The sequence below is a fragment of the Marmota marmota genome, unplaced genomic scaffold, assembly GCF_001458135.2.
Source record: "Marmota marmota marmota unplaced genomic scaffold, marMar, whole genome shotgun sequence".
Lineage (NCBI taxonomy): Eukaryota > Metazoa > Chordata > Mammalia > Rodentia > Sciuridae > Marmota > Marmota marmota.
The window spans coordinates 10376732-10403400 of NW_026000242.1; the positions used below are offsets into that span (position 1 = coordinate 10376732).

The 26669-nt window shown below is 36.5% G+C and overlaps 1 protein-coding gene and 2 non-coding genes across 3 annotated transcripts in view; 1 reads left to right on the forward strand and 2 right to left on the reverse strand.

The window, feature by feature from the left end:
* Positions 1-22313, reverse strand: part of Htr3b (5-hydroxytryptamine receptor 3B) — a 34612-nt gene extending 12299 nt beyond the window's left edge. The window contains exons 1-4 of the mRNA XM_015490048.2: positions 22268-22313; positions 18028-18188; positions 633-677; positions 209-318 (exon numbers count right to left, since the gene is read on the reverse strand). Coding sequence (XP_015345534.1) covers positions 209-318; positions 633-677; positions 18028-18188; positions 22268-22307 — 356 coding nt within the window. The 5' untranslated portion in view covers positions 22308-22313. The remainder of the gene's footprint in view (positions 1-208; positions 319-632; positions 678-18027; positions 18189-22267) is intronic.
* Trnaa-cgc lies at positions 14498-14571 on the reverse strand. The gene has a single exon. It is a non-coding gene; the product is annotated as a tRNA-Ala (tRNA).
* Trnag-ccc lies at positions 15777-15843 on the forward strand. The gene has a single exon. It is a non-coding gene; the product is annotated as a tRNA-Gly (tRNA).
* Positions 22314-26669: the final 4356 nt, after the last annotated feature.

The following is a 26669-nucleotide window of genomic DNA, read 5'->3' on the forward strand; positions in this document are numbered from 1 at the left end:
CAAAACAACAATAACAAAAAGTAACCTGAAGTACCAGCAATCAAATATTATCTTAAATGTCAAATCATGGCATTTCAAATTCCCAACAATATGCCTCCCTTCCACTTAAAAAATAAAAAATAGCAACAATGACTAAAAGTAAACAGCCACTGGCATGAATAGTGTCAGCAGTCTAAAACCCCACATAAGTATAACCCTGCACACTTACAACTCATTGATGATGATATCAGGGGCCCAGATGGCACTGAGAGGTAGAGAGATCTCTCTAATCTCATCAAACATGCTGGAGTTCCAGGATAAAAACTCATCATCCCAAACCTGTTAGGAGTAGTCAAAAAGGGAACTTATCAAAGTGGGACAAGATCCACCCCACTAAAGAAATGACGAGAAATTTGAATTAATGATCCAATTTATCAGCCCCTTGGTACTCTCTGTTAGGGAAAAGGACTTAAGAAATCATGGCCATTCAAGAAACCATGGCCATTCATCTTGCAGGGATTCTAATAATTTATGTCTGCTGCATATCTAAGGAAGTATAAATGCAAAGATAATATCTATTCCTTAGAATAATTACATTTTGAAGCAGATGCAGATCAGAAATCCAGCATGCATAGAAGGAAACAATCATTTACCTCACGGTACCATACACTTGTCTTTAACTTTTGATTCTGTATATCCTGCAAAGCAAAAAGGAAATGTACACCAAACCATAGGATGTCAATAAGCCAAAGGCACATTCAACAATATGACAATTCAGGTAAATAAAATCCAATCTAACCAAATAATGCTGATTTTAAGAACATTACCTAGAGTCTTCAATACTTGGTAGTCTCTGTTCCTATTTATTATGTACACCTGTCGCTTTGAGCTTACTAAATTATCAATGACAAAATTACACTTTGACTGCACTTGACATCTTGAATGATTTGCTAATCTCTTTTCCACTCTAATTAGTTACTCTTTCATTAATCAAACTAAAAAATGATATAAAGTCTTAGTCAATTCCTAGCTAAAAAGATGAGACCAAGCTTTTACTTGTAATCAAGATATTATTCATAATCATTCAGTGAGTGTTATCTCAACTGATGTTGTAAACCATTTCTGTTAACTTACCTTGTGTTTAAATTTCTCTGCTTCTAAAAAAGACTGAATGGGCTTAATATAAGTGAGGTATGTTTTACATGATATATAATAGGTGTGATTTCCTATATCTGCTGTGATTTGGTGATTTTTGTTAAAGATCTCCAAAAACAGCAAACAACAAAACAAAACAACAACAGCAACAACTCCCTTACCAATTTGTTTTGTAGTTAATCTAGTAAAGAACATTCCAAAACTAGGATGTTCCTGGGGATTAAAAGAAAAGAAATATCTCACATCATATACAAATATTAGCTCAAAAGGGATCGTGCCTGGCTATTAAGAGGTAAGACAATGCAACTCTAAGGCGAAACCAGAGTTGAATCTTAATGAATTTGAAGTGGGCAATGTTTTCTTAGATATAACAACCAAAGCACAGAAATAAAAGAAAAAAAAAAACAAATGGGGTTTCATCAAAATTAAAAACTTTTGTGCTTTAAAGGACAACATCAGGAAATGAAATGCTAACTCACAGAATGGGAGAAAATATTTACAAGTCATATATCTGTAATGGGCTTGTACACAGATTATATAAAGAATTTCTACAACTCAACAACAAAAAATGAAGAACCCTATTTAACAATTGGCAAGGGACTTAAATAGATATATTTCCAAAGTGAATACATGGGTTCCCAATAAACACATGAATAGATGCCTAAAATCACTGCTATCAGCCAAATTGTGTGCCCCCAGCCCCATTTAAAAAACACTTTTACTTCAGCAGCTTGAAAGGCTGAGACAGAAGGATTTCAAGTTCAAAGCCAGCCTCGGCAAAAGTGAGGCACTAAACAACTCAGAGTGACCCTGTCTCTAAATAAAATACAAAATAGGGTTGAGGATATGGCTCAGAGGTTTTGAGTGCCACTGGTTATATTTATATAGGATAAAATAGATGTTGAAGTCAAAAATCTATAAAACGAGATAAAGAAGGTATATAATTATAGAAGGATCAATTCAACAAAAGGAAAATAAAGACCACATATATATGATATACATTCATCCAGTACTAGAGCACCCAATTATATAAAGCAAATACTGTTAGACCTAAAAGTAGACATAGACAAATCCAATAATAGCTGGGGACTTCAACACCCTACCTTTATCAATGGACAGATCATCAAGACAAAAAATCAACACAGAAATATCAGAATTAAATTATTCTATAAATCAAATTGACCTAACAAAACTTACGAGACATTTCATACATGCATATATGATTACATGACCCATGTAACTCTACATCATGTACAACCAGATGAATGAGAAGTTATAGTCCATTTATGTACGATGTGTCAAAGTGCATTCTATTGTCATACGTAACTAATTAGAACAAAAAAAGCTATTTCATCAAATAGCGGCAGTATTCATATTCTTCTAAAGAGCACATGGAATGTGTTCTGGGACATATATATATTTAGCTATAAGACAAGTTTCAAAAAATTAATGAAATTAATTAATTGCATGTATCTTATCTGACCACAGTGGAATAACATTAGAAATCAACTTCAAGAGAAACTAGAAAAATGGTACAAATATGGGGCTGGGGTTGTGGCTTGGTGGTAGAGTGCTTGCCTAGCAAATGGGAGGCACTGGAATCAATCCTCAGCACCACAAAAAAAATAAAGGTATTGTGTCCATCTACAACTAAAAATATTTTTTTAATTTGGTACAAATACATGGAAATTAAACAACATTCTCTTGAATGACCAATGTGTCAATAAAGAAATCAAAAGAGAAATTGAAAAATATCTTGAAACAAGCTGGGGTGGTGATGCATGCCTATAATCTCAGTAACTCAGAAGGCTGAGACAGGAGGATTGCAAGTTCATGGCCAGCCTCAGCAACTTAGTGAGACCCTCAGCAATTTAGTGAGAACTGTCTCAAAATAAAAAAAGGGCTGGGGATAGTTACCTTAGATTGGGTAGAGGGAAGTGAAAGGACGGGAAGGCAGGGGATGTAGGGATAAGAAAGATAGTAGACTAAAACAGACATTATTACTGTATGCATGTATGTGACTGTATGACCAATGTGATTCTACAATATGTATAATCAGAAAAATGAGAAATTATATCCCATCTATGTATGATATATCAAAGTATATAAGTGCATTCTACTGTCATGTATAACTAATTAAAACAAAATTTTTTTTTTAAAAAAAGGGCTGGGGATGTGACTCAGGGGTAAAGCATCCCTGAATTCAATTCCTGATACCAAGAGGGTAAAAGTAATAATAATAATAATAATAATAATAGAATTATTAAATTGTTCCTAATATTTTGTCTTGTTTTTTGTATCTGTGATCATGTTTGAGTTTGTAATATTTTTTTTCTTACTGTCATTGACAGATTTTTATGTGTACTGTTATGTACTGCTATTATAACTTCCTAAAATGAGTTGAATATGTTCTCCATTCTGTAGTTAGTGACTGAAAATCTGTTCCTTGAATGTTTTATGTTGATCAAATTTTTTAGGATAATAGAGACTATACTGTTTAACTTACAGGTGTGGGGTTTATTTTTCAACAAACTTATGGAGGCCCCAAGCAACTCAGTGAGACCCTGTCTAAAATTTTTTAAAAAATAAAAAGGGCTAGGGATGTGGCTCAGTGGTTAAGCACTCCTGGTACAAAACAAAACAGCAAACAAGCAAAAATAAAGACCTCCCATGTTCTTAGATAGGAAGATTTAATTGTCAAAATAGCCATATTACAAAAAGCACTATACAGATTCAATACAATAATCCCATCAAAATTCCAATAACATTCTTCACAGAATTAGGAAAAAGCAGTTATGAAACTTATTTGGAAAAATAAGAGACCCAGAATGGCCAAAGCAATCCTTAGCAAAAAAGAGCAAAGCAGAAGTATCATAATACTAGACCTCAAATTATACTACAGATCGATAGTAACAAAAACATCATGGTACTGGCACCAAAACAGGCATGAATAGAAGACAGAGACAAAACCACATAAATATAGTTACCTGGTATACTAGATTAAGATGCCAAAAACTACATTGGAAAAAAGACAGACCTTTTAACAAATGGTTCTGGGAAAACTGTAAATTCACATGTAGTGGAATGAAATTTAACCCCTATCTTTCACCCTGCACAAAACTCAACTCAAAGTGGATCAGAGACTTAGGAATTAGACCAGAAATCCTGTATATGCTAGAAGAAAATGTAGGCCCAACACTCCAACATATTGGCTCAGGAACTGACTTCCTTAAGAAGGCTCCTAAAGTGCAAGAAGTAAAATTAAAAATCAATAAATGGGTTGGCATCAAACTAAAAAGCTTCTCCACAGGAAAGGAAACAATCAGAAGCAGGAAGAGAAAGCCTATAAAATGGGAGAAGATTTTTACCCTTGCTCCTCAGACAGGACATGAATATCCAGGTTATTAATTAAGAATATTAAGAACTCAAAAAACTTAACTCAAAAATAATAAAACAAAAACAAAACAAATAACCCAATTAATAAATGGGCAAAGAAACTAAACAAACACTTTAAAAAAAGAAGAAGAAGAAGAAAAAGAAAGAAATATAAGCCAGGCGCAGTGTTGCACACCTGTATTCCCAGCAGCTCTGGAGGTTGAGACAGGAGGATTGTGAGTTCAAAGCCAGCCTCAGCAACAGCAAGGCACTAAGCAACTCAGTGAGACCCTGCCTCTAAATAAAAATTACAAAATAGGGCTGGGGATGTGGCTCAGTGGTCAAGTGCCCCTGAGTTCAATCCCTGGTACCAAAATAAATGAATAAATACAAATGGTCAAGAAATATATGAAAAAATGTTCAACATCTCTAGCAATTAAAGAAATGCAAATTAAAACCACACTGAAATTTCATCTCACTTCAGTTAGAATGGCAATTATCAAGAATACAAGTAACAATAAATATTGGTAAGGATATGGGAGTGGGGGTACATTCATACATTGCTGGTGGGACTGCAAATTAGTGCAACCACTCTGGAAAGTAGTATGAAGATTCCTCAAAACACTAGGAGTGGAACCACCATTTAACCCAGCTATTCCACTTTCTCAATATATGTCCAGAAAATTTACAATCAGCAGCCACATCAATGTTTAGAGAAGCACAATTCACAATAGCCAAACTAGGTGCCAAACAGATGAATGGATAAAGAAAATGTGGTATAAAGGCTGGAGTTGTGGCTCAGTAGTAGAACACTTGCCTAGCATGTGTGAGGCACTGGGTTCAATTCTTAGCACTGCATTTAAATAAATGAGTAAAATAAAGATCCATCAGCATCTAAAAAAATTACAAAAAGAAAATTTGGTATAAATACACAATGGAGTTTTCTCAGCCATAAAGAAGAATGATTTTCTGGCATTTGCCAGTTAATGGATGGATCTGGAAACTATCATGCTAAGTGATCTAAGTCAGTCCCCAAATAGTCAAAGATAGAATGTTTTCTCTGATACGCAGACCTTAATTCAAAATAAGAGGGTGCAGCCAGGTGTGGTGTGCAGGCCTGTAATCCCAGCAGTTAGGGAAGCTGAGGCAGGAGGATCTCAAGGTCAAAGCCAGCCTCAGCAATTTAGCAAGGCCCTAAGCAACTCAGTGAGACCCTGTCTCTAAATAAAATACAAAATAGGGCTGGGGGTGTGGCTCAGTGGTTGAGTTCCCCTGAATTCAAACCTGAGTAACCCCAAAAAACAAAAACAAAATAAGAGGGAGAGGGGTTGCCATTGTGGCTCAGTGGTAGAGTCTTGCCTAGCCCACATGAGGCACTGAGTTCAAGCCTCAGCACCACATGAAAATAAAAAATAAAGATATTGTGTCCACCTACAACTAAATATATATATATAAATATATATATATATATATATACACACACACACATATATATTAAAAAATAAGAAGGAGGATAAGAAAAGAATAGATGAAAGATCAAGGGAGTAGACAAAGGGGAATGAAGGAAAGAGAGGAGGGTTGGAATAGGGAAAGATGGTGCAATAATCTGACCTAACTTCTAACCTAACTTTCCTGTGTACATATATGAATATATCACAATGAATGTCATTATCGTGTACATCCATTAGACACTAATTTTTAAAAAAACCTCTAAGTAAATAGCAGAAAGACCAGTAGAGTAAAGGGAAGAGAACAGGGGGAAGGAGGAAGGAAGGGGAAGGAGAAGTAGTGGGACCTAAATTAGAACAAATTATATTCCATGCTTTTATAATTATGTCAAAATTAATTCTATTGTCATGTATATCTAAAAAGAACCAATAAAAAATAAATTGCTTGTTCCTCTAGAAATTAAAAAAAAAATGCTGGTGAGGGATACTCTCGTACACTGTTGGTAGGAATGAAAATTAGTTCAGTCATTATGGAAAACTGATGGAGGTGTCTCAAAAAAATAATTACTTTATGATCTGGCAATCTCACACTGGGTATGTATCAAAAGTTATTGAAATCAGTATAGTTGAAGAGATATCTGTACTCGTATGTTTATTGTAGCACTATTAACAGTAGCCAAGATATGGAATGGACTTAGATGCCTACTGACAGATCAATGGATAAAGAAATTATGGTACATATCCATATGGAATGCTATCCACCTAAAACAAGAATGAAATGTCATCATTTGCTATTACACAGGTGAGCCTGGAGGACATTAAGGTAAATTAAATAAATCAGCCAAAGAAAAGAAAGAGAAGTGCTATTTGTTCTCATTTATATGTGGAAGCTAAAAAAGTTGATATTGAAGTAGAGGTTAGAACTGGGAAGGGTGTGGGGGAGGGAGAGATGGAGAGGATGGTTAGAGGGTGACGAGGGTGGTGAGTGTGTACTAAGGAACATCTGGATAGGAAGAATCATCTAATGTTCTACAGCATAGTAGAAGGACTATGGTTGACAACAATTAATTGAATATTTCAAAATAGCTAGCAAAGAGGATCCGAATATTCCCCTCTCCACACGCACACACAAAATAAATGTCTGAGGTAAAGAAATACCAATTACCCTGATCTGATCATTACACCTGGCATACACGTATTGAAATATCACACTACATCCCATAAATACATGTAATTACTCTGACTCAAAAAATATATGTTTTAAAGAAGAAGAATAGAGAAAGATATCTCTTGGCCATATGAGAATACAGTGAAAAAGTGCCCATCTATAAGCCAGGAAGAGGGCCCTCACCAGGACCAAATCAGTCAGTACCCTGATCTTGGACTTCCAGCCTCCAGAACTGTGAGAAATAAATTTCTGCTGTTTAAGTTATTCAGCCTGTAGCATTTATTATGGAAGCCTGGATCGACTAAAATAACCCCTAGTAAGGAAATGCAAGTCAAAACCATAATGAGATACCACCTAACAATCATCAGGATGACTACTATTTTAAAAAGACATAAAATAACAAGTGTTGGCAAGAATGTGGAAAAATTTGAACCCCTGTACATTATTGGTGGAAATATAAAATGGTACATCTGCTGTGGAAAACAGTATGGTGTTCTTTAAAAAAATTAGAATAGAACTACTATATGACCCAGCAATTCCACTTCTGAGCATATACCCAAAGAAATAAAACAAATTCAGACAAATGTGTTTGCACACTCCTGTTATAATTTGGATGTGTGGTGTCCCCCAAAAGCTCATGTACAAGACAACACAAGAAGGTTCAGAGAAGAAATGATTGGGCTTTGAGAGCCTTGACCCAATTGGTGAAGTGATACCTGACAGGACTGAGTGGTATCTGAAGGCAGGTGGGGTGTGGCTGGAGGAGGTGGGGTAATGGCGGTGCAGCTTTTGGGTATATATTTGTACCTGGTGAGTAAAGTCTCTCTCTCTCTCTCTGCTTCCTGATCATCACATGAGCTGCTTCCCTCTGCCACACTCTTCCACCATGATGTTCAGCCTCACCTGGAGCCCTGAGGAATGGAGCCAGTTGCCTATGGACTGAGACCTCTAAAACTTCGATCTCTCAAGTAAACTTTCCTCCTCTACAATTGTTCTAGTCAGGACTTTTAGTCGCAGCAGCAAAAAGGCTGACAACAATTCCTGTTCACTGCAGCATTAATCACAATAGCCAAGGAGTGGAAAAAGCTAGAGTGTCCATCAATGAATAAATAAACACGATTTATATACATAAATTGGGATATCATTCAACCCTAGGAAGAAAATTCCAAGCTGGGCATGGTGGCACAAGCCTGTAATCCCAATAACTTGGGAGGCTGAGACAGGAGGTTCACAAGTTTGAGGCCAGCCTCAGCAACTTAGAGAAACTGTGTCTTAAAATAAAAAATAAAAATGACTGGGAATGTAGCTCACTGCCTGCACCCCAAATTAAGAAAAAGTAATGAAATATTGATATAACATGTATGAGCCTGAAGACATTATGATAAGTGAACAGTTATGTATATGAAAGCAAATAACAATTCTTGTTTCCTTTCCTGGAACTATGTTTACTAAATTAATTGTATATCAATTCCCTATCAATATTTAAAATATATATTCTTTGTGCACAGGGTCAAGACTGACACTCTGAAGAATTCAGATTGGGTATGGGATATAGAAGATTTTAGTCCATGACAATGGTGTATCTGAAATTGTACAGTTCATGGACTAGATGGACATGTTTAGGGGCTCTTCGCAGGGTGGCAGCATTTGGAAGAAAACCCATAAACTTTTCAGATTAAAATTTCCCTGTTTTACAATCTAGAAAGGAAATTGCAGCCAAGTGTAGTAGCATGCACCTATAATCCCAGCTACTCAGGAGGCTGAGGCAGGAGGATCACAAGATTGAGGCCAGCCTGGGCAACTTACTGAAAACCTACCTCAAAACAAAAAAATATAAAGGATTGGAGATGTATCTCAGCAGGAAAGCATCCAGTATTTCACCCCTAGCACAACAAAAATAAAAATAAAAAAGAAGCAAATTGCTGCCCGCTACTGTATATGGCATTTCTAGGTTCCTTGAGAAAGAAAAAGAAATGGTGAGCAGATGTGAAGTGACCCTGCTTTGGCGCCTCAGCAAAAGGAGGTTCCAATGAACTTGTTCTACAGATTTTTATGGACATTTAGCAGATACTTGGGAAAGGCAGGTTTTAAAGTGATATGCAAAGTGAAAAGATTGAGTTCACAAGTATTTCCCTAAGGAACAGTTTGGAGGGGGACCAGAAGAGACTCCCAGCCAAGAGTGGCTCAGCAGGGGTCCTGGTGGTGGAAAAAAAAAAGTTCTCTATTGGAAGTTTAAGATTAGGGGACACCCTAATTTTCTTTGCAAATTTTACTAGCCAACAGGTCATGAAATATATATCATGTTACTCAAGCACAAAGGCTCAGTTTTTGGCTTAGTTATCATCTTTGAGAATTCCTGCAAATAGGGGGGAAAATGGGTCCAAAATGCAGTTTACATTACTTGGAAATCTAGCAGTTATCTATGCTTAAGAATGAAACCTTTAACCTGGGCATGATGGTATGTGCCTGTAATCCCAGTAATACAAGAGGCTGAGACAGGAGAATCTCAAATTCTAGAACAGCCTCAGCAATTTAGTGAGACCCTGCCTCAAAATTTAAAAAGGGCTGGGTATATAGTTCAGTGATAAAGTGCTCCTGGGTTCAATCCCTAGCACCAAAAAGGAAAAAAAAAAAAAAAGAAAGAAAGAAATATACCTTTACGGGCTGGGGATGTGGCTCAAGCGGTAGCGCGCTCTCCTGGCATGCGTGCGGCCTGGGTTCGATCCTCAGCACCACGTACAAACAAAGATGTTGTGTCCGCCGAAAACTAAAAAATAAATATTAAAAAATTCTCTCTCTCTAAAAAAAAAAAAAAGAAAGAAATATACCTTTACATCTACTAATTGTCCTTACCAGTTCCGTTATCACTGGCTTACCAAGCTGTGCCTGTCTCTCATTGATTCCGTCAGATGGTTAGGAAGAGGGTAGGGTCTCTGGGTTTTAATGATTCATTTTCACTTACCATTTTATCCAGTTAGTTCTTATAAATTGCCGTATTGATGCCTTTCTCTGCTCACCAATTCTTTGTCATATCATATATAACAATAACATTAAAAAAATTTTTCCCCTAAAATCTTATTGGGGCGGCTGAGGGAATTCGTCATTCAGCCCTAAAGAACACAGTGTCAAAAAGTAGTTTGAGGCAAAAACTAAAATCTTTTTTTGTCAAAGGAAACAAGTTTCTCAGTGCCAGCTGGTGAATAAAATTGGTTCTCTGGTGGCATTATTCACAGCTTTTCCCTCTGTGTATCTCTCTCTCTCTCTCCTTTTCTTTAGATACCTTCCATCTTGCTTGTTAAAAGCAAAGGATATTTCAGAGAATTGGAATTCATTAGTCTTCCTAACAGAGGGAGTCTATTTAGATCTAAATTGGTGGTTAGCAAATATACAGATAATTCCCCCACATTCTTATTTATCTCTCCCAGTTCCGGAGACTATAGAAACAGATGCCTCAACGTCTGGCTGGGAGGCTCTAGTCAATGGACTGGAATACAAAGGTATCTGGGATTCGGAATTGACAAAACTCAACAGAAACAAATTGAAACTCTTCACTGTTGAGTAGATTATCTCTATAATCAGATTTCCCTAAGGTACTCATAATACCCAGAAATTCTAAGACTAGACTGTAGTCTTTTATATAAACAAAACAGGAGGCAAAAGATTATAATGGAAGAGAGGTGCAGAGATGAGAGAGGGCCTGGAAGCTCTTCATTCCAAATACAAGTTGCCAGCAGCTCAGCGGTTGGCAGATGCATCCAGCAAGTTCTCTATTTACGTCGGGAGTGTCCTTGTCTGTGCAGAATCTGTGAGCGATTTTGTCAAGTCCTTCAAAACTGTCCCTGCCTCTGGAGTTCACTTTAGGCTTAGCTCACCTAAATGAAATTGAGAATTCTGCAATGCCTGTGACAAAAAATAATACTAGGATTGATATTTTATTTTTAAATTCATTTGTTCATGTAACCAGTATTGATCCAGTGTCTTGGGAGTAAAATATACTGGACTGCATGTTTTGGGAAATATGAATATCAGTAGCCAGGATGGTGGAACATGCCTGAAATCCCAGCAATCTAGGAGAGTGAGGCGGGAGGATTGCAAGTTTGAGGCCATCCTCAGCAACTTACTGAGACTCTGTCTCAAAATAAAAAATAAAAAAGGCTGGAGATGTGTCTCAGTGGTTAAGCACCCCTAGGTTCAAGCCCCAGTAACCCTCCAAAAAAAAGTCTTCAAGTAGTTTATAATAAATTAGGAAATATGACATTTTTAACAAGTAACTATGTGCATTCAATACTCACCATCAAACAGAAAGAAAGAAAAAAACAGATTTTTAAAAGCCGAGCACTGTAGTACATGTCCATATCCCAGTGACTCAGGAGGCTGAGGCAGGAGGATCATAAATTTGAATTTGCAAGTTCAAGGCCAGCCTCAGGAACGTAATGAGATTCTGTCTCAAAAAAATAAAAAGGGCTGGGGATGTAGTTCAGAGGTAAAGTACTCCTGAGTTCAATTCCCAGTACAACAAACCAACAACAACAACAAAAAGATTTCAGCCAACTATCTTGGAGAAATTTCTTTTAGGAGCTGAGATTTGGAGGACTATGATATTGCAAAGATGAAGAATGAAGAGGAGAATGTTCATTGGAGGAAATGGAATGAAAGCATATAGGCAAGACACAACAAGGGGTCCAGGTTCCTTGTAATATTGAGTATATGTAGATAAGACAGTAGAGAGGAATAAAACTAGAGGGATAGGACACAGAATATTCCAGGGCGTGCTGGGGATGTGGTCAAGTGGTAGTACGCTCTCCTGGCATGCGTGAGGCACTGGGTTCAATGCTCAGCACCACATAAAATAAAACAAAGGCAAAAAAAAAAAAAAAAAACCAAATACAATATTTAAGGGGGAAAAGAAGCCCTCTGTTAAAAAAAAGAATATTCCAGGGACTGGGGATGTAGCTCAGTAGTAGAGCACTTGCCTAGTGTATACCCTGAATTCAATCCCCAGTCCCTAGCACTGCACAAAAAAAAGGAAGAAATATTAAAAATATACTTCAATAATATCTAACATATTGTAGTAACAAGCATATTCTATAATGGAAGAAAAACCTCATTCTTGAAAAAAATAATAGTGTTCTCCTTACCTACCATACAGAATCGGATTTTGCTTTCTTTTATCAAGATAGGAAGAAAGAGATAAAAATTTTTCAATTTGATACACTTCTTCCAAGGAAAAACATTAATATAAAGACTCTACTTCTTTCCCGTATTTATCTCCAAATAAGCTCTAAAGGAAAGCCTAAGCAATTCTATTTTATCTTAATCAACATGAAGCAGAAAGTAGAAGGATAAGGAGAGCCCTATAGGTCGTCTGCATCACTAGCTCAAGGCTGACTGCCCCTCAGCCCTGGGGTTTCATATGACACACTTCATATTGTATATCTACTCAAAATGTCTTCACCACTTGACAACCTCTGGTGAGCAGAACAGTCATGATAACCCACTGGCAACTAGATGACAAGGAATAATATCTCTTTTAGCCAGGTGAAGAATCAGCCCCAGGAAACTGAATCTCAAAAATTCTAGTTCAGTATTCAATTAAAAAGAGAATAAAGGAATTTTCTATTAAAATTTGAGAGACTAGGCCTTTTAGTGTGGGGGTATTTCCTGGCATTAAATTAAATAATATTTTCTAAGGTCTTTTGGCTTTTACTAGCAAGGGTGGTAAAATATAAATAAGAAAGACACAATTTGTTGTTAAAAGGAAGAATTTGGTGTGTATCTCTTAAATATTCCGGTTTACTAAGAAACAATTGAATAGGTATTTATCTAAGCTGGAGGAAAATTATACTAAAGCAATCTGCATCAGTTAAAAGAAAATGTAAACCCTATACTCTGTTTCAAATTTATTTTTCATCAATTGCAAGGCCTAATTGTCAGCTGAAGAATCCAGATGCTATTACTCACCATATAGCACTAAAATATTAACACAAAAAACCCATTAAAACAAAGAGGAATCGTTAAATTATTTTAACAAAGTACATTAAAATACTAACATGATATTGTGAGGTATATTATGCATGTGAATATAAAATTGAAGATAAAAGTAGCAATGAGAATGCAACAGGTTGATAGATTATTATTATAAGTTTCATATATTTTATGAAAAGTATCATAATGTTAAATCTAAGTACACTGGAATAAAATAATGATAAATATGAAACTCCCAAAGGCAAACTCTTAAAACAACAAAGATGGAAAAAATAATAATATGAAAAAGGAAAGCTTAAAAAGCCAATAGGTAAACTAAAATAAAATGTTAAAAACATTTTTTAAATATTTTGTTATTTTTAATATTTGTTAATAATTTTAAATCTACCCAAAATAAGGTGGGATAGAAGTACAAAAAACACATAGAATAATTACAAAACAAACAGCAAGATGGTGTTGGCAAATGGACTAAACACTTCAATTAAAATGCATAGATTTTTCAGACCAGTTAAGTGAAGCAAAAACCAGGAATCCTACTCAGCAATAAAAGGGAATGAACTACTGCTATGCACACCAACATGAAAGAACTAAAAAACTGGGCTAAATGAAAGATGTCAATCTCAAAGGTAATATATTATATGCTTCTATTTACACAACATTCTTGAAAAAGCAAAAAGATTGAGATGAATTGTTGCTATAGGTTAGAGATTAGTGGGGAGAAAGTGATGTAGCTAGCTACCAAAGAGTAGAGTTTGTATAACTTGATTATGGTGGTGGTTACACCAAGTTAGACTGCTGTACTTTGGAGGTTGAAGAGCCCCCACAGGTACATGTGTTAAAGGCTCAGTCCCCAGGGCAGCCCTATTGGGAAATGATGGACCTTTAAAAGGTGGGGCCTAATGGAAGGTCCTTAGGTCACTGGAAGCATGCCCTTAAGGGGGATTATGGGGCCCCCGGCTCCCTCCTCAGTCTCTGCTTCCCACTCATGAAGCAAGTGGTTTTGCTCCATTATGTGCTCCTACATGATGTGCTGCCTTGCCACAGGTCCAAAGAAATGGGGCCATATAATCATGGTCTGGAACCTCCAAAACTGTAAGCCAAAATAAACCTTTTCTCTTTATAAGTTAATTATCTCATGTATTGTGAATAGTAATAAAAAGATGCTCAACACATATACTCATGTAATAAATGTACCTAGAACTAAATATAGAAATGTACATAGGTATACATCAACTGGAGAAATCTGAACAATCCTTGTGAATTGTACCAATGTCCTTTTTCTAGTATTGACACTGTATTATGCTTATGGAAGATATTAACATTGGGAGAGCTTAGGTAAAGGATGCATAGGACCTTCCTGTAGATTTCTTTTTTTTTTTTTTCTTTTCTGTGGTGCTGGGGATTGAACCCAGGGCCTTGTGCATGCGAGGCAAATACTCTACCAACTGAGCTATATCCCCAGCCCCCTATAGATTTCTTTGCAACTTTTGGTACATTTATATTTATTTCAAAATAGAAACTAAAAAAAAACTCAACTATATCTGTTTATAGGAAACTATTTCAGCTGAGCACAGTGGTGCCCACTTATAATCCCAGCTACTGAGGAAGCTGAGGCAGGAGGATTACAAGTTTGAGGCCATCCTGGGCAACTCAGCAAGACCTTCTCTCAAAAAACAGAAAGTTCTGAGAGTGTAGCTGAGTGGTAGAGCACTTGCTCAGCATGCACAAGGCCCTGGGTTCAATCTCCAGAACAGAAAAAAAAAAAAAAAGAAGGAAGGAAGGAAGAAAAAATGGAAAAAATAAGATATTACAAACCTACCAGAATGGTTTAAAATAAAAAAGATTGACAATATTAAGCACTGGTTATGATGTGGAGAAACTGGAACTCTATATGTTATAAGCCAAAGGCCAAATTATACAGCCACTTTGGAAAACAATTTGATAATTTCTTTTTCTTTTCTTTGGTTTCAGGGGAGTGCAGGTTACTAGACATTGAACCAAGAGGTACCCTACTACTGAGCTACAGCCCCAGCCCTTTTTGTTTTGATATAGGGTCTCACTGTGTTGCTGAGGCTGGTCTTGAATTTGCCATCCTCCTGCCTCAGCCTCCTGAGTACTAGGATTATCATCATGCAACACCATCTCTGGTTTGACAACTTCTTATAAAATTAAGAAATTATTAATTAATTGCCCCCAAATGGAAATAACTTACATGTCCAGAAATTGGGAAATACATAAACAATTATAGCACAACTACTGAAATATGAAAAAATGTGTTTGAAACTCAAAGGCATTACGCTAAGTGAAAGGAGCCACATTCAAAAGATAAAATACTATATTATTCAATTTGTGTGACATTCTGGAACTCAAAACTATAGGGGAAAAAAAATAAGACCAGTGGTTGCCAGGACAGGGATTAGAGAAAAGGAATCAGCTTTAGAAAGATGAATTTCATCCTATGTGATTTATACTTAACTTTTAAAATGTATCAAAGTTTATAGGGTGCAACTAAAATAATGTTTAGAGTGAAATTTATAGCTTTAAATGCTTATATTAGAAAATTTAAATGTCTAAAATTATTTATTCAAGATTTCGCTTTAAGAAACTACATAAAAGGGACAGATTAAATCTAAAGTGAGTAGAAGAAAATAAATAAAGATAGCTGGGGATGTAGCTCAGTTGGTAGAGTGTTTGCCTCCCATGCACAAGGCCCTGGGTTCAATCCCCAGCACAATAAATAAATAAATAAATAGATAGATAGATAGATAGATAGATATCAGTGAATTGGAAAAAATAATGAGAGAAATGCAAAGCCCATTTGGTTATATTAAAAAAAAAATTTTTAAACCTGATAAACTTTAGGCAAGATTGGTCAAGGGAAAATAAGAGAAAATACAAGTTACTAATATGAAGCATGAAGAGCCATATCACCAGAAATCCTATGGACATTAAAAAGTAATGAAAAGAGAAAAATATGAGTAACTTTAAGTCAATAAATATGACGAACTGGATGAGACGATCAAATTCCTTTAACAGCAACAACAACAAAAACAAAATTGCTGGACTGGAAACATATGTCACCAGGTAGTGTTTGCCTGGCATGAGCGGGGCTCTGGGTTCAATCCTCAGCCTCCCTTCCCCTAAATAAGAGTCTACCAAGAAAAAAATTTAAAACTAAACATGGGTCCTATGACGGACGTTCTAGAACTGACAAAGTTAATCACTGATGAAAGAAATTAGAACAATATTTGTGTGGGATGGACTCGGAAAGGAATGAGAGGTCTTTCTGAGATGATAGGAATCTTTGCTATCTTAATGGAAGTATGGATTATATGAATATGTAATTATCAAACCATCGATCAGACTCTACACCTAAGATCTGTACATTTCAATACAAGCATGTTATACCTCTCAACTTTTAAAAAGTGGATTAGAGATGTACTCAGTGGCACAGTGCCTGCTGAGCATGCACAAGGCCCTTGGTTTGATTCCCAGCACCACATAAATGAAGGAAGAAAGGACAGATATAAGTTTTTGAAGTAAATTGAAAAACAATATTAAACCACTTTAACCAAGCTTTGTAACGTCTAGGATTTTTTGTAGGGAGATGGGGCAGGGTGTGGGGGGCACTCATACCAGGGGTTAAACTCAGAAGTACTCAGCTTCTGAGCCACATCTCCAGTCCTGTTTTGTATGTTTTTTTATTTAGAGAAAGAGTCTCACTGAGTTGCCAGCACCTCACTTTTGCTGAGGCTGGCTTTGAACTCGCAATCCTCCTGCCTCAGCCTCTGGAGCTGCTAGGATTACAGGCGTGCACCAAGGCACTGGGCTTGTAAAGTCTATTTTTTAAGAGGAAATCTAGCCAGGTGCAATGGCGCATGCCTGTGATCCCAACCACTTAGGAGGCTGAAGCAGAAGGATTGAAAGTTCAAGGACAGTCTCAGCAACTTAATGATACCCTTTGTCAAAATAAAAACTAAAAAGGACTGGGATTTAGCTGCGTGGTAGAGCACTCCTAGGTTCCATCCCCAGGACCTAAATAAATAAATAAATTTATTTTATAGCACAACATTTTGATACATTTTAAAAGTTAAGTATAAATCACATAGGATGAAATATTCTCTTGGTATTGAAAACTTTGTAATTAGGGAAGACAAAGGAAATGAGAGGATCGTCAGGGCCAGTTCTTACTGAGAACTCTGCTAACTGCTTTACATGCATGTTCTCATTTCATTCCCATGACCCATCTCTCAGAAACAGGAAGAAAAGAATGCATTAATAAGCAAGTCCTCCCTACCATCCTTAGCAAACACTTTACATATAAAAGCCCTCTTATAAACTCATGATACCAAGGCATTTCCCCCCTCCCAACTTTCAAATTTTAGGTAATAAGTAGTGAATCTTTTCTTTTCTTTTTTTTTGTTTTGTTTTTTGTTTTTGTTTGTTTGTTTTTGGATCTTTTCTTAAATCTACTATTATTACTAACAAACATGAGCATAGGGCTGGGGATATAGGTCAGTTGGTAGAGTGTTTGCCTTTCATGTACAAGACCCTGAGTTCGATCCCCAACACCACCAAAAAATAAAAAATAAAATAAAATGTGAACTGCAGGAAGATACCTGTTACCATTTTTAGTGTCAGCAATAAATCTGTACTGTGACCTATGACCACAATTCCTAAACTATCTTAAGTCCATGAAACTTGTATTTCTAGCCTATTTGCCTAAATAGAGGTCTAGAAAGCACAATTTACCAAATAAATATTTTACCTCATGCTAACAGCTAATATGAATCTAGCAAATTTCCCAAATAGTTGAGTCATACTCTCAAGAATAGGGCCTCATCTAAGCTCCTGCATAAATCACAGATAGTTTTCCAAGAGGGAAACAAAAATTAGAAATGGCAAGATGGTCCTTACCACATCCAATACAGCTTGGACAAATAGGTCCAGGTAGACGGTGGTGGCATCATGCCAGTTGTGAACAGGTCTCACTTCCTTGTGATATTGCTCTAGTAGATGTTGGGTGAGATGATGCAGAGTAGAATTCCTGGGATGAGGTGTATCTGTAGCTAGAATTCCTGGGGGGTTAAAAAAAAAAAACAATCACTGTGAAAATGAAATTAAGAAGCATCTTTAGGAGATTTCAGATTGTTCCGAACTTGGCTATTAGTGGAATAGCCCACAGCTAGCTGGTGAGCTCTTTGGCAGAAACTTATTTAATAAGTAAGTGGATTGCCTAAGTGCCCAATAGAGAAATAGAATAAAGATAAATAAATCAAACCCATCTCCAAGAATGCAAACTGTACCCACAATTCCATTTTATAGCAATCATGCATCTTGGAGACAGAATTCTTTCTTTATTCCTGTATCACTGGCTCCTATCATAGCAGATACCCACCTATATATATAGCCAAAATTTAACTACCACCTTGGTTTCTTTCTTTTGATTTTCCATTTATAATAGACAGACCATTGAGCCCTAAAAAATCTGTATGAGTTTTTAGATAATGGAATGAGTGAGATTTCAATTCATACTTTTATCCCCCAAAAAATCTCTTCTCCTCACACTATCTGTCTTTAAATAAAATGCACTTGTCAGAAAATGAGATCTTTGTTTTGGGAAAATTCTTTCTGGTTCCAGGAAACAACCATTTCCTCTGGCCCAGGAATCTTGATTTGTAGAGGAGCAGTGATTGGTGGTGAGGCAAGAGAAGCCAGGGGACAGAAAGCAAGAGAAATGAACACCAACAATTGGAAGTGACAAATTTGTGAGGGCTCTCTCTGAATTGCAAAAAGATATTTTGTTCACAAGCTTCACCAGCCCTTAGGGAATTCAAACCTTCACTAAGTCATTGGACTGAAGCAAATTGCACACCTCATGACACAGTGCGTGATGAAATCTATCTGCAGTGTCCTGCGTGTGAATTTGCCTGGGCTCTCAGTGGTTTTGATGGTTATTTTGATGAGCTGCTGAAAGTATAAGGGATCCAGCAGGAAACTGTAAATGAGATCGCTTCTCCCTGTGCGACAATCCTGTTTATGCCCATTTCTTTATGAATGATGTCGTGTCACTTGCCGCCACAGGCAGCAATTTCTATGATTTATCAGTGTCAATGTGACCAAAATGCTAACAACGATGCTGGAGGTGCAATCCCAGACTCACTGTGGGCAGTGGAATATTCACTTTCATTACCATCAGAACTGAGAATCTAATGAGCATTTTAACTTCTTAACTATCCACCCAAGAAGATGCCTAAAATGGCATCAGCCATTGAGGCATGCAGGACTAAGGTGGGTGGCTTGCATCAGGCTTCGGTTTTAAGGTTTTTGTGAATGGTTATTATCAAAAAGTGTGCTGCGAATCTCTCTACCTGAGAACATTTCTCACTGGCGTACCCCAGGGGAGGGAAGTCAGGAACATAAAGCAAAGCTGGCCCGATGCTCTTCCTACAAACTTTGCTTTGGGCAGCTTCATTTTTACCTCGCTTGGAAGCTCCCAATTCAAGTCTCAGTTGGGGAAATGCTGAAATGTTCATGATTCAATACAGGAAACTATCAGAAACAGAGTTAAAACATAATTCTGAGAAATGAATGTGTATAGGTTCCCTCTACTCTCTGCTCATAAAGACTCAAAATTTCCTTCTGCTGTCTTTTCTAGGAAACAATCCATGCGTCCCCTGTGGATAAACATATTTTCAAAAATGTGTCAAAATCTTTGGGTAAAAAGAGAAAGTTCTGGAAGCTAGGACTCAGAACAAAAGAGAAACAGTAATGAAATGAGAAAAATAATAAGCATGGAAGTGTGCTTAAATAAACCAAAAGGGAAAGAGTTCTTTGTTTAAGATGGGAAGAAATAATAAATTACATTTCTACTATGAATGCAAATGTGCCTGAGGAGAAAGATCAATTACAGGAGAAAGATTAAGGATTTAAGTGACCATTAATTAACAGTAAATGATGCCCCTTGAAAGCTAATGTGACATTCACACAAGCACTAAATGACTCACAGTTCAGTGATGTTTCAACAGACACTGATGGAAGCTATCAACAGACCCAGGAAAGATTCCTCGCTAACACTGAATGCTAATAATCACTTTAAATATTTCACTTGTATGATTTATAGAAAGTATAATGTGTTGGGGATTGAGCTGTGAAGCACTTGTAGTAAGAGATTTAAAAAGAAGATAAGAATACAATAGAATTATTCCTTTGTGGGTTTTTTTGTTTGTTTGTTTTAATGAGTTACTCCCTCACATACACTCATGTTAAAATGTCTGGGGTACTTTAAGGGAAAGAGCTATTCTTGACTTAGTATATTCTTTAGAATACTGAGAGTAATATACACAACTGAAAGTTTACAAGGAAATAAGAGTTTCAGGTGTATGGTTCCAGCATCTTCCAAGTACTAACTGAATACTTACTGTATGCCAGGCAGTAGGCTAAATCTCATGAATGTTCTCATTTAACATCCCCAATAATCTTGACCTAGGAATTCCACAGTCTGTAGGAGTGCACAATTACTCTAAGTGAGAAACTACAGGCTTGAGGTTGGTACTGTCCAAGGTCAGATAGCTCTCACAAACGAGGGGGCTGGAATTTAAAAACGGCTGGTCTGGATCCAAAGCCCAAACTCTTTCAGCATGACAGTATACAGCCAGTATTATTTTCTGCGTAGTATTTTCAGGTAAATAATATTTTATAATTGTTTTGCACTTCATAATTTCACATTTTATTTATCTTCATGAATATCAAAAATTAAAGTTAATCATGGAAACAGAATGTGTAAGAGATTTGCCCAGATTATATGGTGAGTGAGTAGGGAAGTTGGAGCTAAATCCCTCTCCTCATCCAGTCCTCCTCCTGCCCTGCACACCCTCCACATGCAGAGAGCAGCCAGGCAGTGGTGATCAGGTCAGCATTCGGATATTTACTGTCTTGATAATTAACAGTTAAAATCCCAAATGCAGATCCCTTTGCCACAAATATCTTCAATGTAATTTATGGTAAAACACTGGTTTTTAGACATTGTTAAAACACCTTTCTGCTATATTTAGAACAAAAATTAAGCATAAAAACAAAGAGATAGATTAGAAAGAGGTATCAAGAAGAATTTCTTCTTATTTCTTTATTTTCTATTTTTCTTTCTTAATTGTGACAGTTATTTTTGCTAAGAAACCCATTTGGCATCCAGTAAAATTTTTTTTAATTAAGATATGCTTTTAACCTTTAAGTTAAACATCCAGGCTTTTCATACTTTCATAAGAGATTATTTTTCTTCTCTATCTAACAGAAAAATTATTTCCAGATTTTTAAAACAATTTCCAGCTTCATGAATACCAAATTCCTTACTCACCTCTGTAATTGACTCATTTCACTTTCAGTTATGTGTTAAAACTTGAAAATTTGGATACAGGCTCTAGAAAAACCCTCAAGAAAGTGGGATGCTGGGAAACACCAGCATAAACATAAATTCTTGGGTTTGTGTGCATATACAAAGACTCTATTGTATTATAACTTAAATAATTCAATACAGTAGAGTTAATGTCACCAGGGAAGTATAATTTGAGAAATTTAGAAAAGATATACTAGTTTGTAAAGTGCTTTTTCAAAGGAATTGTATACTCAGAACTTGCAAGTTTTAGTACAATCTTTAGAAATAAACTCATCTCTATGTACATTTTATAAGACTAGATGTTTACTTACATACTATAATACTGAAATGATACACAAGCATCTGTAGCCATGACAAATCCGTGGAACTAAAAGCTTATAATGAACATAAGAACATTTTGGATAATAAAAATATATTATTATACATAAAGGTGAATCTGAAAAAGAATGCCACAAACAGTATAAATTGCTGCAGAGAGCTTGATTTCTAGAAAAGGAGAGATTTATCAAACACTCATAACATTTTGGAGCATACTTTCATCTATGTGTAAAAAGTCCTATCATGTGACACTATACACATGTGTATGATTGTAGGAACAAAGTTAGAAACAAATCATTGGTCTCCCTGTAGCTTCACAGGACTGACATTTTATGGTGAATGAATTAAAACAAAAAATTGTAAGACGTTTACAGCACACTGTATCCCTTATCTTTAGCTTCTAATCATTAATACTCAGTGCCCAGTAAAATCATTAATAGGACTCACCTGTGGCAGCCACCAGGATGCAGGGCCACAGAAGAGCCATCACACTTGCCAATGTTCTTGGGCAAATCCCCAAAAGGTTAAAGAAACTTGACTACTGGATAAAATACTCCTCGATTTTTCGTGACAGAGGTCTCTGTTCTTCTCTGTTTGCCAGTGTGTACTATCCTTCCTGATGCTATTTTATAAACATTCAATTGGACGAAGGCGATATCAGCACCACACTAAGATTTTGGAATTGATGACACCAGAAATCTTGCAACTTCTCCATTTGGTTCTGCCCCAAAATCAAATGATGGCCAACAATTCCATCTCCCTGACGAGAGATAGCTAAGTGAATAATGTAATATAGGAGGAGCCCCTAAGGAGAGGAAATTCCACACTAATATGATTTCCTTTGCAGCCTCAACCTAAGGCAATGCTCTTGCTGACATCCAGGACACTAATTTCATTAATAATTGAGATCCAAATAGCTGTCCTAAATCAGACTTATGCAGTAACATCTTCAGCATTTGACAGTGGTTATTAGACTCCTGAATTACACAAAGCTAATGGAAACCTGGTATTGTCTAATGAAGAACAACTGCAAACAATACAATGGTAAAAGTGCTTTTTGTTTTCCCAAGCCCCTTTAATTAAAAGAAACATTGATTTTTGATAAATAGGAGTGCTTTTTATATTTTCACTGACCACAATTCAGAGAGAAACAACCTAGAAGAGAATGCTTCTAGGCCTATTGAAAATGAGAACTATTAAGATTTAGCATCATTCAATAAAAAGGGTTTTTTTTAATAGAATATTCATTGACTCTTCATTTTAAGGAAAAGAATGCATAATTCTATATAATAGCTCTGTCTTCCATTAGACTTACTTAATGCTATAGAAACAAAAAAACAAATTTCATACCATTTCCAACATCTGCCAGTTTTGTATTTTAAGTGGCATTATAGAAGCACAGATTTGAGTTAAATTATTATAGAGCAAAGTGAGGGGTGAGGCAGAATATATTGGGCTCCTGTTCTTCTAATTACTCAGTCCCTTTGTTTAGAATCCATGAAGTTATCCTCCTAATTTTATCTACCAATAAAATATAGCCTGATTGGCTTCCTATTGTTGATAGAGGAAGTTACAAATATGAAAGGGAATAAAGGAGAGGATTATGGGGTTGAGTTGGTTTTGGAAGTGTCAGTGTGAACTGATGATTTTCAGTGTATTATATTTGGCTAAACACAGAAATAAATACAAATATAAATGTATGTACACATTTTCATACATACATATATATTCCCTAGCTCTGTACACTAGAGGCCCTGGGAGCAGTGAGACCCCAAGAGTAATGAGCACACTTGGTACCCAGATCTTAGTTTCTAAATACCATACTCACAAGAAAAAAAATGGAGAAATTACTGCTGCCCAAACTGATGCAGGGAGAGTATAAGGGAACCCAGAACATCTTATGTACTAGAAAGCAAAAAGGTACTAAAAGAATGATGGGGCCAAAAAAAAATGATGGGGACATAATAAAATGACAGGGACTCCCAGTGGCCAAATCTGGTACAATTTGAGCATAAAAATTAATAATGATAATAACAAATTGTAGCCCACTAGATAAAACTAAATCCACAAATCCATACTGATTTAAATAAGCAAGTGAATAGGAAGAAGAGAAAGAACTCCATTAGATGAAAATGCCGACTAATAAATGTAGAAGGCATAATGGAATCTTCATAATAACAATTAGTTCACCCAACAAACTTCCATGGATGCTAAAACTGACTAAAAAACAGCTATGGGCAGCATGTGATTCTGGATTGGATCTTGTTGTTACAAGGAACACTATGGGAGGAAATGATGAAGCTTGAATGGGGCATATGAATTAGATAGTATAAAGTTTGATGAGGAATGGCACATTTGTACACTTATTAATTACAAAGATTAAAAAACAACACCCTTCAGTGGAGAAAGCTAGCAGACAACACCTTAATCAAATGATGAAAATTAACGGTTGATCATGTGTGGCATGAGACAGAATGAATTGAGTCGACACAGGAGCTCTTCTGTTGCAATCTTGCCCAAAATTCTTAACTTGAATCTACTCAGGAGAAAACACGAGTCAACCAAATACTATGGGGCATTCTAACAAAAAAAAAAAAAATCAAGCATGAAATATTCAAAAAATTAAGGTTATGAAATTTAAGAAAAGACCGAAGAATTGTATCAAACAAAGGGAGACCAAAGAGTCATGACAATTATTATGGTTTGGATATGAGATGTCCCCCAAAAGCTCACATGTGAGACAACACAAGGTTTGGAGGGGAAATGATTGGGTTATAGCTTTAACCTAATCTGTTCATTGATCCCTGATGGAATGAACTGAGTGGTAACTGGAGGCAGGTGGGATGTGGCTGGAAGAAGTGGTACAATGGGGGCATACAAATTTCGTATCTGGAGAGTGTGTCTTTTCTGTTTCCTAATCACCATGATGGGAGCTGCTTCCCTCTGCCCCACTCTTCCACCATGATGTTCATCCTCACCTTGAGCCCTGAGGAATGGAGCCCGCTTTCTGTGGATTTAGACCCCTGAAACCATGAGCCCCAAAATAAATTTCCCTCCTCTATAGTTGTGCTGGTTGGGTCCTTTAGTCTCAGCAATGAAAAATCTGACTAAAAAACAACTATGGGCAACATGTGATTCTGGATTGGATCTTGTTGTTACAAGGAACACTATGGGAGGAAATGATGAAGCTTGAATGGGGCATATGAATTAGATAGTATAATGTGGCAATGTTGACTTCCTGATTTTGATTGTGTTGAGATTATGTGAAAGAATGTCCTTCTTTGGAAAAACAATACTCTGTATTCAAGTGTGATGATGTTGTCACGTGGGCCATACTCTCAAATGGTTGTATGAGGAGGAACAGGAGGCAGGAGTTCTTTCTACTGTCCTTTCCATTTTGCTGTACATTTGAAAATATTTCAGATGAAAAAAAAAGAAATTTAAATGTAACCTGGTAGAGGAACTTCAACACAAAGTTATGAGAAATTTATTTGAGAAATTTCCTTTAGAGATAGTGGGCAGATAAATGGGCCTTCATCAAGAGATAAGCTCACAAAGGATTGATCTGGTCCCCAACGTCCCAGCACTGGTATCAGTTCTCCAAATTGTCAGCATCTATCTATGAGATGAATCAAGACAAGAGAAAGGAAAACTCAGACATCATAGCCATGTAGGCAGTGCTTTTATGGAAAAGGAATGCAGAAGCTTCTCTTTATACAAAAGTTTAATTGAAACGATGATCAACATCGTATTCTTGACACGAATTTTTGTAAGCTATGACTCTAAGTCAAACCTTCCGGGACATGCTTCCCCTCCCTTTTCTTCATACTTTCTCATATGCCCATCTGCTACTGGAAGGCCATTGCTAATGATGTGTAATATAGGTACATTACAACCTTCATTAGCTAATTTAACAACAGTCTGGTGATCCTGCCCATTACAGCTCATGGATGATTAATCCTGCCCTGATGGAAAAGGTTTTGTGTGACTTGTCTTCAGATGCTTCCTGGTCTTCTCTTAATGGCCCTGCTCTGTACCATCTCCTGGCTCAGCTCTCTTTTCCTAACCTTATTGTCCTGTCTGGATTTAGTTTGTTTATTCAACACGTTTTGATTTGGTATTGTCCCTCATCAAAACCTTTAATTTTTCATGAAAGCTGTCTCTTCTCCCTCTCCTTAAATGCAGCACTTTTCATCCAGAGAAAGTTTTTTATTCACATTGTGTCTGATCATTCCCTTGCACATCTTTTTAGGAAGGATGAATATTGGGGTGAATCTCATTCAGGCCTTACAAGCAGATGAGTATATTTAGACAAAAACTTGGAGTCATGAGGGACTATGCTTTCAGGCCCTTTAAGGAATATCACTTGGGCAAAATAAACAGAGACTTCATCTGAGGGTTGAATCTGCATTCTCTAACAGCAGCCCAGGCCAAGCCTATAGCTAAGAGTACCTAGAAGTGTAGTTCTCTCAGAAGCTTCTTTCCACAGTTCTGTGAGCTTGTGTACTATGTTTCTTCATTATTTTCAAGTAAGATATGGCATCACTTAGATGCACCAATGTCTTCTGGAAGAAGCAGGGGGAAAGGGTTTATTATGCAAACATAATAAGGAAGTGTTTATTATGCAAACAGCAACTGAGTTATGTGTCCTTTAAGACTACTAAATAGTTTTTAATTACTGCTATATCAGTAAATCCCATAAATATGCAAATGCAATTAGTTCACAAAATAGGCCTTAAATATCTTTATTCCTCTCCAACAAAGTTCTTTGAAGTTAATCGCTAACTCTCTTTGTTCACTCCCTTGGCACTCGTGCTGAAATTGACAGGAGTTTTGACAGATGTACATA